Source organism: Globicephala melas, chromosome 10, assembly GCF_963455315.2.
Source record: "Globicephala melas chromosome 10, mGloMel1.2, whole genome shotgun sequence".
Lineage (NCBI taxonomy): Eukaryota > Metazoa > Chordata > Mammalia > Artiodactyla > Delphinidae > Globicephala > Globicephala melas.
This window is the reverse complement of record NC_083323.1, coordinates 81,323,930-81,340,086: the sequence shown is the minus strand read 5'-3', so window position 1 is coordinate 81,340,086 and position 16,157 is coordinate 81,323,930. Positions and strand designations below refer to the sequence as shown.

The window sequence follows — 16,157 nt, the reverse complement described above, 5'->3', positions numbered from 1 at the left end:
AATTTCAATGGCTTAACACACAAAAGTTTATTTCTCACTCATTTCAATTCTGCCGTGTGTATCAAGGATCTCCAGGATAGTTCCCTTCAAAGCGGTGACTTGGGGATTCAGGCTGGCTCCATCCTGGCCTCCATGATTAATGTGGTGGGGAAAGAACTGGAGGTTGTACAGGGACCTTTTTTCTACCACCCCTGCTTGTCAACTGAACTCACAGTCCACTAATCAGAACTAGTCATATCAGCCATATGCGAAAAAATGAAACCTGGGACCACTGTCTCACACCATACACAAAATTCAACTCAAAATGGATTAAAGGTCTGAAAAATTGGATGTAAGGTCTGAAACTATAAAACTCCTAGAAGAAAACAGAGGCAGTATGCACTTTGACACTGGTCTTAGCAATATCTTTCTAGATCTATCTCCTCAGGCAAGAAAAACAAAAGCAAAAATAAACAAATGGGACTACATCAAACTAGAGAGCTTCTGCAGAGCAAAGAAAACCATCATCAAAATGAAAAGACAACTTACTGAATGGGAGAAGATATTTGCAATCCTATATCTGATAAGGGGTTAAGATCCACAATACATAAAGAACTCATAGTAACTCAACAACAAAAAAACAAACAACCCAATTAAAAATGTTTCTAAAGAAATACAAATGGTCAACAGGCACAAGAAAAGGTGTTCAACATCACTAGTTATCAGGGAAATGCAAATCAAAGCCACAATGAGATATCACGTCACACCTGTTAGAATGGCTATCATCAAAATACAAGGAATAACAAATGTTGGAAACAATGTGGAGGAAAGGGAACCCTGGTACACTGTTGGTGGGACTGTAAATTGGTGCAGCCACTATGGAAAACAGTATGGAGATTCCTCAATAAGTTAAGACTAGAGCTACCATATGATTCAGCCATCCTACTTCTGGGCATTTATCCAAAGAATATGAATACACTAATTTGAAAAGACATATGCACCCTTATGTTCATCATGGCATTATTTACAATAGCCAAGATATGGAAACAACCTAAGTGCCCATCAATGGATGAATGGATAAAGAATATGTGGTATGTATAGATACATAATGGAATACTAATGACCATAAAAAAGATGAAATCTTGCCATTTGTGACAACATGGATGGACCCTGAGGGTACTATACTAAGTGAAATAAGTCATATGGAGAAAGACAAATATAGTATGATTTTACTGATATGTGGAATATAAAAAACAAACAAACAGAATAAATGGGACAAACCAAACCAAACAAAAACAAACATGTAGATACAGAGTAGTGGTTACCAGAGGGGCGAAGTGGGTAAAAGGGATCAACTACATGGTGATGGACGGAAACTAAATATTTGGTGGTGGGTAGGCTGTAAGGTATACAGAAATAGAAATATAATGTTGTACACATGAAACGTATATAATGTTATAACCAAAATTACCTCAATAATAAATAAATCTAGGGAATTCCCTGGTGGTCCAGTGGTTAAGATTCCATACTTCCACTGCAGAGGGCACGGGTTCGATCCGTCATCATGGAAGTAAGATCTTGCATGCCGCACGGCGCGGCCAACAAACAAACAGAAAAAACCCTTAAAAAAATACAAACCCTTAAAAAAATCTAAAAAAAAAAAAAAAAAGAACTAGTCGTGTGTTTCCACCAAACCACAATGGGTGCTGGGAAATATGTCCTTTGTGTGTCCAGTACGAGGAGGAGCATCGCTATTGGTGAGCATTAAGTTCTACTCCAGTGCAGTGGCTTTGCACTCCATCAGTTTAGCTTAGCTGGAACTACGTTTCTCAGAATCTCCTCTCTCAGAGGATTATAGGTTAATTTTGACCACAGGAGATATTTTCATGAGATTGGGAAGGTGAGAGTGAAGCAACAGTCATTAAGTTCAGAAGGAGTAGGCAACAGGTACCACTGAAGCCTGATCTCCTGCTCACCATGCTGGTGTGGGCAGCAGCCAGTCCACAGTCTTCCATCTTCCACTTCCCATTAGATCTCCTCTTCAGCTTCACTGAGTCCTGGGTCAGATGCACATGCTTCTCCAAGGTGAAGAACACTAGCTTCTTTTTTATGTCACATGAGCTATGGAGTTTGGAGGTAGCAAAAGCTAGATGCGAATTTTGTTCCCATGGGTCCTAGTTTGCCCTTGCTCTTCCGTGCCTCACACACAGCTTTTTCTCCTGACCACCAGCCCCACTGACTCACCATGACTCCAGACCTACCACCACTGATGCAGAAGCAGCAGCCTTCTGTCGAGTTCTTCACCAGCTCTTCACTACAACTGCATGATGTCAAATCCTTAAAATCCTTAAAATCTTCTCAGTCCATGTCACCCAACCTGATTTTTCTTCTCCAATAAAACCCTAAATGATATAAAATACATTAATATTTTTTATGAAGCAGGGTCTAATTTTAAGGTAATGTGTTCACAAAATTTTTATTTGGATATACTGCTGAGAAGACCAGGATCACAAAAAATCATTTGATCCACGTTGAGAGGGAACAGGTTACGGCAGACAGAAAGGCAGATACAACTGTCCACAGTGAAGACAATTATAAAAACAAAACAAAAACCACAGTTATTAGAACAGGCAGCAGCCTCAGAAGGTTTTTCCTACACAAATAGATTTGAGGGAAGGAGAACTTTGGAAGGAAGTGCTGCAGTGGATTGTAGAGGGGATCCCCACATTTGGGGATGTAGAGGAGATCCACATTTCCACAGCTGTTAGGAGGGCAATTCTACCTGGAGCTGATTTTACCCCAAGGACCAGAGTGAAAAGGGAACAGGCTAATCTCGGGGGAAATCCACATCGAAGTGTAAAGACCAGAATTTTCTGTTAGATTGAGTCAAACTGAGTTCAACAACTTCTGTCTGTTCTTATAAATTTTCTACTTTCATCAAGTTTGGTCTCTGTGTTTCTTTGTTTGCCATGTGACACGTTCCATGTGACGTGCCAGCGCCTCTGCTGTCGGGGAAGGACATAGGAGAGGTTCAAGTACACAGATTTCTGGCCTGCAGTTGTGCTCTGAAGACTAGCCTTCCCAAGACTTCCTCAAAGCACTGCAGTTGACAGTCAAAGGCAGGGTGACTTTCAAATGTCCATCACACTCTCCTCCACGTGTATCCTCCCGCCCTTCGTGCTAGTTACTCTCACTGGAAAAGGAACACATTGTCCACTTTCCCTCCCGAAACCTTTCCTCGGATCCCAAACAAAACAAAACAATTCTTGCCACACAGCTTCAAGGACACTAGAAATTGCCCATGTGAGCAGAGAATTCTCTTTGTGGTTTGCGAGTGATTCATGCAAGTCATTTTGATATCAGCTGTCCCATGCTCTGGGGGTTAAGAACCAGGAAATCCTGGATGGTCAAAAGGCCTGTAACCACAGAGCCCCTGCTGTGTATCACCAGGATGTAGATATACCAGTAGGTGTTGGCCAACTGGGAATTTGACCAACTCTCAGTAAGCGCTGGACACAATGGTCCACCTGGATTAGCTCACCAGTGTGATTCAAGTCACCAAAATTTTTGTCCCCCATGTCTCGTTATGTAAAATAGCAATAATAATGACTTTCATACCAATGGATACATTATTCAGAAACGTTAAGAAATGAATAAAGCACTTAAAGTATCACATACAAAAAAGCTAAACAAATTCAATTTTATTAATAATAATTTATGAGTTATACTTATCTGGCTTTGACATATATTAGAATCATGTTTTTTGAGGCAAATGTAGCATTCCTCTACTGCAGGAAAAAAAAAAAAGGCTACTGGTGAAATGAGAAGAACTGGTAGGATAATTTTATAAATTAGTTCAAGTCTGTGGAAACACTTCAGTTCAGAGGTGACACCTGGATTTGTTTTCCGATTTCTCAAGTTTCACATGCATTTTAGCTCCTGTGCTCCATTTTGGTATAGTGTATTTTCTTCTACTAAATGGGGTAGCTTTATCAACAAATGAGTGACTAGAGGGCCTCAACTGGCCTCAGGCATTTTCTTCAAAGTGGAATTAGGTGTCAAATCTTGCAAATAGAAAGTTCCCCACATTAACAGATGCAAACTATTACATACAGAATGGATAAACAACAAGGTCCTACTGTATAGCACAGGGCACTATATTCAGTATCCTGGGATAAACCATGATGGAAAAGAATATGAAAAATAACATATATATATGTAAAACTGAATCACTTTGCTGTACAGTAGAAATTAACACAAACATTGTAAATCAACTATACTTCACTAAAATAAATTTTTTAAAAAAGAAGCTCTCCACAGGCTCCCCTCTCCCTACATACAGTGTACCCCTCACACTTGCATACATTTTAGTCACTTGCCTGGTTCCTGTAGGCACCTGTGCTTGTCTTTAAGATGCCTGCTGCACCCCTTTTTGCAATGTATCATGTGTCAGGGCATCCTGGAACAGGTCTGTGGGTCAGAATATGCTGACTTCTTATTCTGTAAAGATTTAAGAACTGCTGGAGGGAACACACCTCTTATGGCTACTCCCCACAAAGCCCTGTTCTTTGCATGTTTAAGGGTTATCTCTTGAGCCTGTAATCTGTCACATCATTATACTTGTGCAATATTTACTTACTTATGCCCCAGTCTACTGGGTTCCTGGAGGGTAAGCCCCGCTCATCCATATTATCTATCCTTTACTCCTTTCCCCTAATCATAGCGAAGTCCCAACCTGCACCTTCCCTCCCCAAGTTTCCAGATCCCCAGCCTCTCCGCTCATTCGCAGCCCTGGGGCATCGGGGTAGAGGGTGGGCCCTACTGCAAGATTGCTTCTAATAAAACAACTATAAACTAAAAAGAGCAGCCAAAACAATGAGTTGCGAGCTGAGAATATGGAAAAAAGCAAACAATTAGTTCTGACTTGGATGAAATATCTTCCTGACTTATCAATAATCCACTAGAAACTGCATCCTCATCACAACAGAAAAATTTCAGTATGAAAGAAAATAAGCCCTAACTTTTTAAAGTTAGTTTAAATATGTTTTACAAGTATAAAATTTATTTATTTATTTATTTTGGGTTTTTTAACATCTTTATTGGAGTATAATTGCTTTACAATATTTTTTAATATTATAATCTTAAAACATACTTGCATGAAACTCTTGGACCTCAGAATGGAACATGTAGGGGAATAAAATCCTTTTGAAATTAAAAATTATGTTCAGCGGAAACATACTTTTAAACCAATATGGGTTTTAATAACTAAATAGTAAAACATTTTCCTTAACAACAAAATCAAAGATGATTATATTTATTTTAATATTGCTATATAAATATGAGAATGTTAATTGATACTTGCCTAGGTCAAATATTCCAGTTGCATTAACAAACATATACAAAACAAACATAAATTTATAGCGAATGTCAAATTTCCCCGTGATTATCTCCTCCATCATGAATTTCATAGCCTTGAAACTGCCTTTTTTTGTTTGCTTTTATTTTGTTTTATAGTCTTAAAGTATTTAGGCAGGAAAGAGAGAGACAGAACTGAGAAATATTTCAATTTTGACTAAATAAGAGTCTGGTTAGTTGTAATCGCTTTTGAATATTTCTCATAGGAGAAAACACACTGTGACACGGTGACCTGCCACTCCACAATGGTTGGAGAGGTGAAGCCATTTCTTGATGGCAGTACATACCCAATGGCTCATTCTCTATAAAAAAGTGTAAGGAAAGACTAGATGGTTCATCTGAAAGGCAGGTTGCTCTCATCTGTACAAATTAACTTATTTTCTTGATGCTAGAACATCCATCAGAAAAATTTTACTTTGTGTTAAACAGGGATAAGTTCTGACATTGGAACATAGCCAATGTTTTCCACCTTTCTCTTCTTTTCCCTACCCATGAAACTCTCTGCCTAATTAAAATACTTTGAAAGGTACTTTTCATCTAATACTGTTAATAACAATAATGGTCTTGGATTTTTAAAAAAATGGCTGCTTTGGTCTACTTCAGTTTTGGTGAAGCCATTTTTAAAAATCAAATATATGATATAAAGTTTCAATGAAGCATTAGGATCGAATGACACTGGAATTTCTCATACATTTACTGAATGCCTCCTAGGTTCAAAGTTCTGTGTTGCATACAGATATATATCCCAGTTTCTGAGTATCTTTGAATCATGATCCTTCAGCAACTGGTTAGGAAAAATACTACCAGATCAGAGCAAGGAATTCTTAACTTCGGGAGGTATTTGGAGGAGCGGGGGAGGTGTACCAGCAGATTCAGTTCAAAAATTCATTGCTCTGGGTTTCAACAGCTTTCCTCCAAGTCTACATTTTAATGGGGTGTGTGGAAAAAGGATTGGTTCAGGCATCCTTTATCATCTACCCAGACCATGATTTGAGAATTTTAGGAGCCAATAGCTTAAACTATATTAAAATAATCCAAAAGCTTTAAAAATGGTCACAGCAAACGCTGTCCTGAACTTAAACCTTGGTGGTGATAACATGAGAGTTCAAAAACGCAATTTTTTGTTCTTTTGGGGGCAGTGACTAGGAAAGGTCAGCTTGCAGAGCACCTCCAAGAGTCTGGTGTCATGTGCCTGCTCTCCTGCCACGTGGCAGTTCTCCTAACACTTTCATGATCTGAATTTTGTCTTAACATTCTAAAAGCATAATCGCTAAGAATAATACAAGCATGGCAGGTTAATTTCTCCCTCCACAAATTCTGGTTGCATAATTTAACATACAAACAATTTGAGGAAGAGATTATTATCTCTTTACATTTTGAAAAGCTCTTCCTGATACAGTTTAAAATACGCGATTGAAACTCTGCATTTTCTTGAGTATTCAATATGTTTCTTGGATTTTTTTCCTAACTGCAAGAAGAGGATAAATAAAACCACTCAGTTCTTAAGCACAGCAAACATGGATCAAATAGCTTTTACTCCATATCTATAAAAGGCAATGCCACCATCATGTTTCTCAATATTTCCTGTCGCCTTTAACATGCTCACTTATTAATCTCAATGTATTTTAATAGCATACATATGTCCTTGGGGCTTACTGTCATCTTTTTTGTCCCCAAATCTTTTAAAAATCTTAGCCTCTACATGACTTTAAGCATGTTTTTAAACAAGTTTTATGAAAACCTCTTTTTGTACTCCATATTGACAGAGCCCCTCTGAATCTGGGAGAAGGAAATCACATTCCAGTCGCATTGTCAGCCCGAGGGGCATAAGCTCCAAAGCTCTAGTTCCTAGAGCTGTAAATCCATTGTGTTGCAGGTTATAAATAAGGAAATTGGCCTGTGACAGCTACGGTTTGGAAGCATTAACATTTTTGTTTGCAACTCTCATTTTTAATCTTTTCAGTTATTTCCCTTAGTAAAACTTAGCCACCAAAATGACTTCCTGTATCACTGACCCATATGCCATCATTAAAAGAAAGAAATTCCAACCAACCATGACAAAGGTTGCAGTCAGCATTTAAGACAAAATGGACTCTTACAGATTCAGCCAAAGGTAGCTCTCTCCGCCCTGCATCTCCTTCCACCCCGCCTCCCCCTACCTTCTCCGTCCATTTGAGCAAGGGACCTCTCTTTGCATTAAGAATGCGTGATGTGTGCTTTTTAGTGGCTGCATTTTAAGTTTGGTCTTCTCAACCATGAAAACACAGTTAGAAATTGTTCTCGGAGCTAAACCACTCAACATCTTGGCACTTGGTTGTTTTTAACTTTTCAACAATAGGCACTGTTCACTCCCCTCCATCTCAGTTCTTTATTCAGTGATCAGGCAGTACACTGATGAAAGGCTAGTCACGGCTGCCCCCATGGTATCAGTGCGGTGGCATGTGATGATTCACATGGGGTGTGTTTGATCCGAGAAAGCCCAGTCTCTGCTTATTCTTCCTTTGTTCTGTCATCTGGGGGAAAAGAGAGAATGCGTTGAGCTGATTTTCTCACTCATTCTCAGTGCTGGTGGGACACACAATGCTGGGTGAATATTTCCCAAGCACCTATAGTCTGTCCAGCATCACAGAAAATATATTTATCAAAAAGGAGAAAATATTTTTTAAAGTGAATTTCCCTAGGCAGAGAAACAGAGCAAACCACTCCCTGTGGTTAAGAAAGAGGAACTGTGGTTCTTTTAAAGCAGCCCTTGCTTGTAACACACACATAATCATCGCCATCACCTTAGTCATTTTAAAACCTACCACGGTTACTTTTGATATTATTTTTACTAATGCTAACAATTTTACACGACAAAGGGGTTGATTGTAGTGTTGAAATGACAGGTACTAATGACGATCTGCCTTTCTGATGAATTTAGTAATGGTTATGATGGCAGAAACTACGATTTTTCTAGGGCTCCCCTGGTGGCGCAGTGGTTGGGGGGTCCGCCTGCCGGTGCGGGAGACGTGGGTTCGTGCCCCGGTCCGGGAGGATCCCACGTGCCGCGGAGCGGCTGGGCCCGTGAGCCATGGCCGCTGGGCCTGCGCGTCCGGAGCTTGTGCTCCGCAACGGGAGAGGCCACAACAGTGAGAGGCCCGCGCACCACTGAAGAAAAAAAAAAAAAAAAAAGAATACGATTTTCTATAAAAACGTCCAAAGAGGTCCTTGTCTTTCGGCAACTGCTCCTTCCTTCCCCGTTCAGTAGAAGTGTCACACAAGATGCGGAGGTGTGATAAGCAGAAGTAGCCTCTGCTTGTAGAGATTTGGTTCTTACAACACAACGTGGGGTGTTTTTTTTTATGGGAATTTACAGTCCATCGTGGATAACAATCTTGCGCCCAGGAGTCTCTAGCCACCCCTCTCTCACAGAGGTGAACAATTTCACATGCCCCGCCCCCCCAGCTCCATCTGCCGAGCGCACCCACCTGCTCCTTGAGCTCCGCCAGCTGACCCGACAGCTGTCTGACCAGACTCATGGTCGATTCCAACTTCTCCTGCAGGTTCCGAATCTCATTTTGTTCACTGTCACCTTCATTGCTAACAAGGGACATAGCTCGCATCCGAGGAAACCAGTCCAAATTCTTCTCCTAAAAACAAATACATGTGCAGGAACAAGGGAATAAATGTAGAAGAGTGCCTGAAGTTCTGTAAAGAATGTTTATAAGTGTTCATTATTACTAACATTTAAATCAAAGTTTCTTAGCACCCAAAGCAAAAGGTACTCTTTCTGGCCAGGGGTGGGGAGAGGTTGAGGGTGGGAATTAAATATTGCAACAAACTTCGTAGGGGCTCCCAGGGAGGTCCCGGATAAAGTATTTAGAGCAGCGCCCTGAACGCTGTGGGCGATCAGTGAATCTTGATGAATGATGACGTAGGGTCTGGAGATGCTAAAAGAAATGTTTCAGTTCCAGCCACCCATGCTGGTTTACCTCCCACTTCCCCAAGACAGGCTCCCAGCTCTGCTCAGGGAAGAGGGAAGTGGAAGGGCATGGCCCTAGGTTACCCTGTCTGCTCTCTTTGGAAACATTTTATTACAGTGGGAGGCAGGTTTTAGAGTTAGACTCCCCCAGAGGGCAACAGCAGGTGCCACTTCTGTTTTTCCAGGCTGACTGAGTGTAGGGGTGTGAGTGCATACGTGTGTGTGTGTGTGTGTGTCCCCTCCATCGTGGTAAAGACAGATGGTTAACGAGATACCCACCTCTCTTGAAAACTCTGCCTGATTGCCTACCATCATAGAATCACTGTGAATTACTTATACCCCATCTTTCAATCCTCAAAAGAGCTTGCAAGGTAAATCACTGTCCCATTTTACAGACGAGGAATCAAGCAGCCCCAGCAGTTTAATTACCCTCATCACAAGCTAGAAAATGGCAGTCAGGATTTGAAGGCAGGTGAGCCTTTCCACCACTGATTGGATATGTCAGTCTGTATCTCTACCTATTTCTCTAAGTCACCTTCTCCCAATATCCCTAGCAGTGACCTTCCTGTTTCAGATTCTTTCCACTCCAGAAAAGTCCACTGCAGTGGCTACAAAGACGTCTGCCTAGCTGATCCCTAGAACAAGAGTCCGCAGAGTACGTTCCTCTCCTAAGAGGAAAGGGGAAAGACCCAACCTATGTATATCTGGACTTCTGTCTAAACCTCATCCGGCCCTTGGATTTTTTTTTTTTTTTTTTTCGTAGTTGTTAGTCAGAGAATAACACGTTCTTTACAGTCCCCTACCCCCAATGGCAGTGAAAAGGGCTGATAAAGGATAGGATAAAACATATTAAAGACATTTAAGCTGCATTTAAATAGCTGTAGCCAATTAGCATTTCAAAGGAGAATGGTAACTTATGCGGAAGTGCAGAGTGACAGCCAGATTCATTCATTCCATCAATCTCAAGGAGCTTGTGGCTTAGGAAAGCCCTCCACAAAAAGTGAACTGGGCACTCTGCATATCAAAATCCCCTGGGGTTGCTTGTTAAAATAGCAGATTTCAACCCCACTGTCTCTTACGAAATTAGAACCTCTTAGGGGACCTGCATGATTCCTATGTGCACTAAAGTTTAAGAACTCTGATCTGTGGAGACATAGAAGATAAATGGTAACTGCTTGGGTAGTGGCAGGGTAGGGGAATGGAGTGAAGAGGAAAGATCTGAAATGGCTGGCATGAGAAATGGGAAGAGGAAGCCAAATAGGGGCCCATTAATTGCTTGCAGGGGCGGAGTGGGAGACCGTGCCTTTTTTTTTTTTTTTTTTTTGCGGTACGCGGGCCTCTCACTGTTGTGGCCTCTCCCGTTGCGGAGCACAGGCTCCGGACGCGCAGGCTCAGCGGCCATGGCTCACGGGCTCAGCCGCTCTACGGCATGTGGGATCTTCCCGGACCGGGGCACGAATCCGTGTCCCCTGCATCGGCAGGCGGGCTCTCAACCGCTGCGCCACCAGGGAAGCCCGGGAGACCGTGCCTTGTAATGACTCCAGCAAAGACCACTGTTCACCAACAGCCCAAGTGGGTGTGGAGTTGAGGCAGAGAGTTGGACTGATACAAGATGGTGTGTCCCCTGGAATGGGCCTCAGAAAGACAAAGGTATCAGGAAGCTAGGAATGTCAGCAGAGCAGTGATTGGAGTGAGGCACACTAGCGTGTGGACTGGTAGGAGGGATGGAGAAGCACAGACCTGTGCTACATGCTCTGTCAGCACTTAATCCTTTCGACGATCCAGTGGACTCCAGTTCTCTTATCTATTTAGTATTTATATTATCTACCGTATTATCTATATCTGAATTTTACAAATGAGGAAACTGAGGCTGGCAAATAGTTTGGCTGGGATCCCCATCCAGACTTGTCTGCCTCCAGGCCTCCTAGCAAGAAGGGAGACTGTGGACAGAAAGTGGAATCATGTTTAAAATTCTGAAGGCAGCACAACTTCAGGAAATAAAAATTCTAGAGTGAGAGGGCCTGAAATCTGATAAAATACCAGGGAGTTTGGGGAGTTAGTATTTCATGGGTACAGCGTTTTAGTTGGGGAAGATGAAAACTCTCTGGAGATGGACGGTGGTGATGGCTGCAAAACAAGGGGAAGGTACTGAATGCCATAAAACTCTACACGTAAAATGGTTAAAATGGTAAAATTTTATGTTTTATGTATATTTTACTACGGATTAAAAAAGTCACAATTTGCAGAGGAGAATCTTTTGGATGAATCCTGCACGAAATCCGCAAATTCATCCTGAAGGAGGTCAGTAGAAGGGGTGGATGACACACAGGAGTGACTGGGGGTATTAAAAGACAGTGATGGAAAGGCTTGAAGAATGGGTTTTCACATGACGGTGAAGATGTGATGATTTCTTGGCGATGGGGAGTTGAGTCAGCTGACCCTCTTCTGGGGGCCCTTTCGTACTGAGGGGGTAGGAAGCTCGGCCGCTGCCACCAGTGGGTTAAAGGACAGGGGACTCCTCTCAGGAGAGCCAAGAAGGCAGCCTTGTAGGAGAGGAGAGTTGGTCTGTATCAGGACAGGGATTCCAGGGAGGCTGATGGAACAGAAGCGTTTGAGAACCTCAGACAGCTGGGCCTGGGGTGAGAAGGTACCAGGAGACATGGTGATGGACCCAAGGTGGGGCTGGAGAAAACATCAGCTTTCAGAAAGTTTCCAAGAGAAAGAGAGACAAAACAGTGTTCTAATGCTTAGCAAAGAGAACATGGGTGAGACGGTGGAATTGCCTCTGAAGAAATGCTCTTGTAGGTGTGGCGGGGCCCAGGTCAGCCCAGTCCACGGTCTCTTGCTTTTGAGGAAACAATGGCAGTTCTCAGGGGACCACTGCCCCAGCTGGTTGGGCCACAGGACTCTTTCCTTACACATTCTTTCTTCACTTGTTCCTTTGTTCATCCATTCATTGACTAATTCTTACAGTGTTGACTATGTCTGTGCTAGGCACTGGGAAAACAATAGAGAGCCAAACCCAGTGCAGTTCTTGTGCTGGTGGAATTGACAGTCTAGGTGGAGAGTAAGACTTCAATCAAAGATGATGAAAACAGCGACAAGCCGGGCTTCAGGGCTGGCTAGGAAAGCCATCCAGCTCCACTGTCCTTTCTCCTAGTCCCTAAAAATCATTCTCTCTTCTAACCCTCTTTTGGTTTTTCTCATCTTTCTTCCTTTCACTGCCTGTATCTTTCTCTGTTTTTGTTTGTTTGCCTGGTTCTCAGCCTTTTCTCTCCTAGCTTTATGCTTTTTGTTTCATTCCTCTCTTCCTCTGTATATCAACGGACCATAATCTGAAGCTAAAATATAACGTGTCATTAAGATTTTTTTTTCAGTATTGAATGCTTTCTGGTTCTTTTTCTTAATTTTTAGGAACCTGACTTGAATGTTTTGCATCTCACTAAAATGGCAAAAAATAAGCAACCTAAATGTATGGTCTTTTGTCCTCTTTTTACAAAAAAAAAGCCACACTTTTAAAAATAAATGTTCACAACTGATGTTCCTCTAAATTCGTGCAGAAAGTATATTCTTTTCACCAAAATTAACTCAAATAAAGCAGAGTTCTTAGAATAAATGCTGCATGGGCTTGTTCACTGAAAGTTGTTTCCAATGAAATACCCCAAGGTTCCTCTCTCTGCTCCAGTGTCAGAAAGAGCAGCTTCCATGGAAGGCTCGGCCTGAGCCTGGTGAGAAACGAGAGCACCGCACTTTAGTCTGAGCCAGAACTGCAGGACAGACACTCAGAACGGTACAGGACGCCACTCCCTCACCGCGTCGACTTGTAATGTGTCCATCGTCTAACAAAGCAGTTGGATTTGATTTGTTATTTCTCGGTTACTCACATATGCTACGTACACCTCGTGATCGTGCTCGTGATTAGCAGAGTCCCATGGCGACTCTGGTTAGTCAATAGGACACCATTTCCTTATTTCATCAGGAATGAAAATGTTTAATCACAGGGTAATATAAAGTCAGGGAAGCTGCAGATTAAGTGTTAGATTCTGAGGTTACAGTGTATGATCCTAGCTACTTGGTGATGGGAAATCCAGAGCTTCTCAAGCCTTCTAAAATGCAAAGCCCAGAGATGAAGGGACTGAGAGCATGCCAGCCATAACCCTCTTGCTATCCCTAAATTCTAATAATAATGGGTTTTTCTCGATGACTAGAAGATAGACAGACTTAAGTGTGAAAACCTTTCAAATAGTCCTTTCAACAGATTAATTTGACTTATGTAATTTTGTAGTTATTCCGTAAACAATTAGGTTGTCAGAGTCAGTTAGAGCTTAGCCGTGCTGTTTTCATATTTGGTTCTTAAATGTGATACCCCATTTGCAGGAAAGAGGCCATGCGATATAAAGGGAAGAGCATTGATCTAGGAGTCAAAACACCTGGGTTCTGGTTTTAGTTCAGCCCAAAACTAGCTATGTGATATAAGGATGGTGGGGAAGCCTTATTCTCTGAGTCCCAGTTTCCTCATCTGTACAACCAGAATGTTACCCTGGGTGGTCTCTATGTCTCTTCCAGCTCATCGTTCTGTAAGCTGTGAATTCAAAACTTTACAAACCAAATTGCTGAGACAAGCCCCAAGCTCGCCAAGTTAGCAAACAGAAACATAGCATTTAGGCTAGAAGCAACCTTGAAGCCACATAACCCAAGCTCAGCATATTACAAATGCCCATTCTGAAACCTAGAGAGTTTAGGTTTCCTTGAGGTCTTATAACTGTTTCCCTGCACTTAACTTCCACTTCTGGACAAGTTCTTCCATATGACGTAGTGGAAAAGCTCTTGTATGATCTAGCCCTGCTGATGCTTAATTGGTGACAGGCTTGAGAAAATGTAAAGATTGTACGGATTTCTCTCTGCATCAGAACGAGATTGAAAAGTAGGAGGAGATTGATTTCAGTGAGCCCAACCTTGGAGAAACTGTCTTATGTCATTTTAGCTCCACTAGGTACATATTAAAAGTCACGTGGGATAATTTAGGAGTTTGGGATGAACAGATATACACTACTATATATAAAATAGATAAACAGCAAGGACCTACTGTATAGCACAGGGAACTATATTCAGTATCTTATAACAACCGATAATGGAAAAGAATCTGAAAAAGAATATATGTATACATATATATATATATAACGGAATCACTTTGCTGTACACCTAAAATGTAAATCAACTATACTTCAATAAAAAAAGGTTTAAAAAAAGATTAAAAATAAGTCACCTGCATGTAAGCTAAAGAGAAAGCAAGCACTGTAGTTCTATAACACAGTAATAATCCCATTTTTTGGCTGCCTGACAAGTGTCAGGCACTTTAGTCATGCTATGGCCAATACCCAGAATGATTCCATAAGGTTGAGACTGTTACCATCTCCATTTTACAGTTGACAACACTGAGGCAGGAAAAGGACTAGTTACTTGCCAAGGCCACATAGGGGCTATAAGTGGCTGGGCCAGGCTTTGGCCTCCACTCTGTGCGACGGGAAACCTTGTGCTCCCTTCACTGCACTGGACTATTTCTCCACGTCCAATGGAGATGTCAATGCTTAGCTTCTGAACTTGCCAGAGAAAACAGAGACTACACGGAGAATATATTTTATAACTTGAACCCCCTTGATTACTTCTTCTGGGGTATGCTAAAGGTTTATTTACTGAAAATCAGAAATAAATGCTTTAGGTATTGTATCAGAAATGCAGATGCAGATACTGTGCAAATACATTGATCGATGCTTGACATTCACTGCAATTTTGCAGAGTGCTCTAAAAGACTGTTAATGAGGGGTATCACATTGAACATACCATGCATTGTATTGTGTTGTACTGGTATATCCATAAACCATTTAATATGTATCCTCATTTCTGCTTCTAGACTCTCTATGCTTAAAATATGCTGTTACAAGACCACTGGCAAAGGTTTTCTTGGTTACCATCCTCTTCTAAGTCTTAAGTTTATATTTCATTTTCCATTCTAAAATCATACGCAAAGCCTCCTAGGCCGACGAGTATAACCATTTCCCCAAAGCCTCATTGTGACCCACTGCATTCCTCTCTTTGCACTTTTGGTTTGAAGATGTCAGCGGAAATGGCTCTCAAAAGGAACACCAGCAATGCTAATACTACCTACTTCCTGGGAGGTCCCCGAAGGAAAGACACAATTCCTGCTTTCCTGGAACTTCAGAACAAGGACAATATCTGGAACAGGGATTCTTTCTGAAGTCAAAGGAATCGTGTTGGTTAACGCGAAGTGCTTCACGTACCCCATCCCAGCCTCTGCTCCATGAAGGAGGGGCATGGCGGGCTTCCCGCCCTCAGACCAGCACGGCGGCCTTGCTGGCAGGTGAGACATTATCTCAAAAACTTAAGGGAGGGACTTCCGTGGCGGTCCAGTGGTTAAGAATCCGCCTTCCAATGCAGGGGATGCGAATTCAATCCCTGGTCGGGGAGCTAAGATCCCACGTGCCGCGGGGCAACTAAGCCTGCGCGCCACAACTACTGGGCCCGCACGTTGCAATGAAGAGCCCGTGTGCTGCAGTTGAAGAAAAAAAGATCCCGCATGCCGCAACTAAGACCCGATGCAGCCAAAAAAAGAAAAAAGAAACTTAAGGGACACCCACAACACTGGCATCTGGGCTTCTAGCTTTGCTCTCGGTGAACACCCGACCTGTATGTGACAAGCATTGCTCAGTTTGGACAACAAAAGGCTGATTCTCACAGGGGTTCGGATGCAGGCCCTGGGTTTTGAGGAAGAAAGGATGAGCTG

At 42.1% G+C, this 16,157-nt stretch overlaps 1 protein-coding gene across 3 annotated transcripts in view; it reads right to left on the bottom strand.

The window, feature by feature from the left end:
- Positions 1 to 3,671: 3,671 nt before the first annotated feature.
- ITPR2 (inositol 1,4,5-trisphosphate receptor type 2) overlaps positions 3,672 to 16,157 on the bottom strand; it is a 527,210-nt gene continuing 514,724 nt past the window's right edge. For all 3 annotated transcript variants that reach the window (XM_030830533.3, XM_030830536.3, XM_060305847.2), the window contains 2 exons: positions 8,862 to 9,023; positions 3,672 to 7,907 (listed from right to left, as the gene is read on the bottom strand). In XM_030830533.3, coding sequence (XP_030686393.1) covers positions 7,821 to 7,907; positions 8,862 to 9,023 — 249 coding nt within the window. In that variant the 3' untranslated portion in view covers positions 3,672 to 7,820. The remainder of the gene's footprint in view (positions 7,908 to 8,861; positions 9,024 to 16,157) is intronic.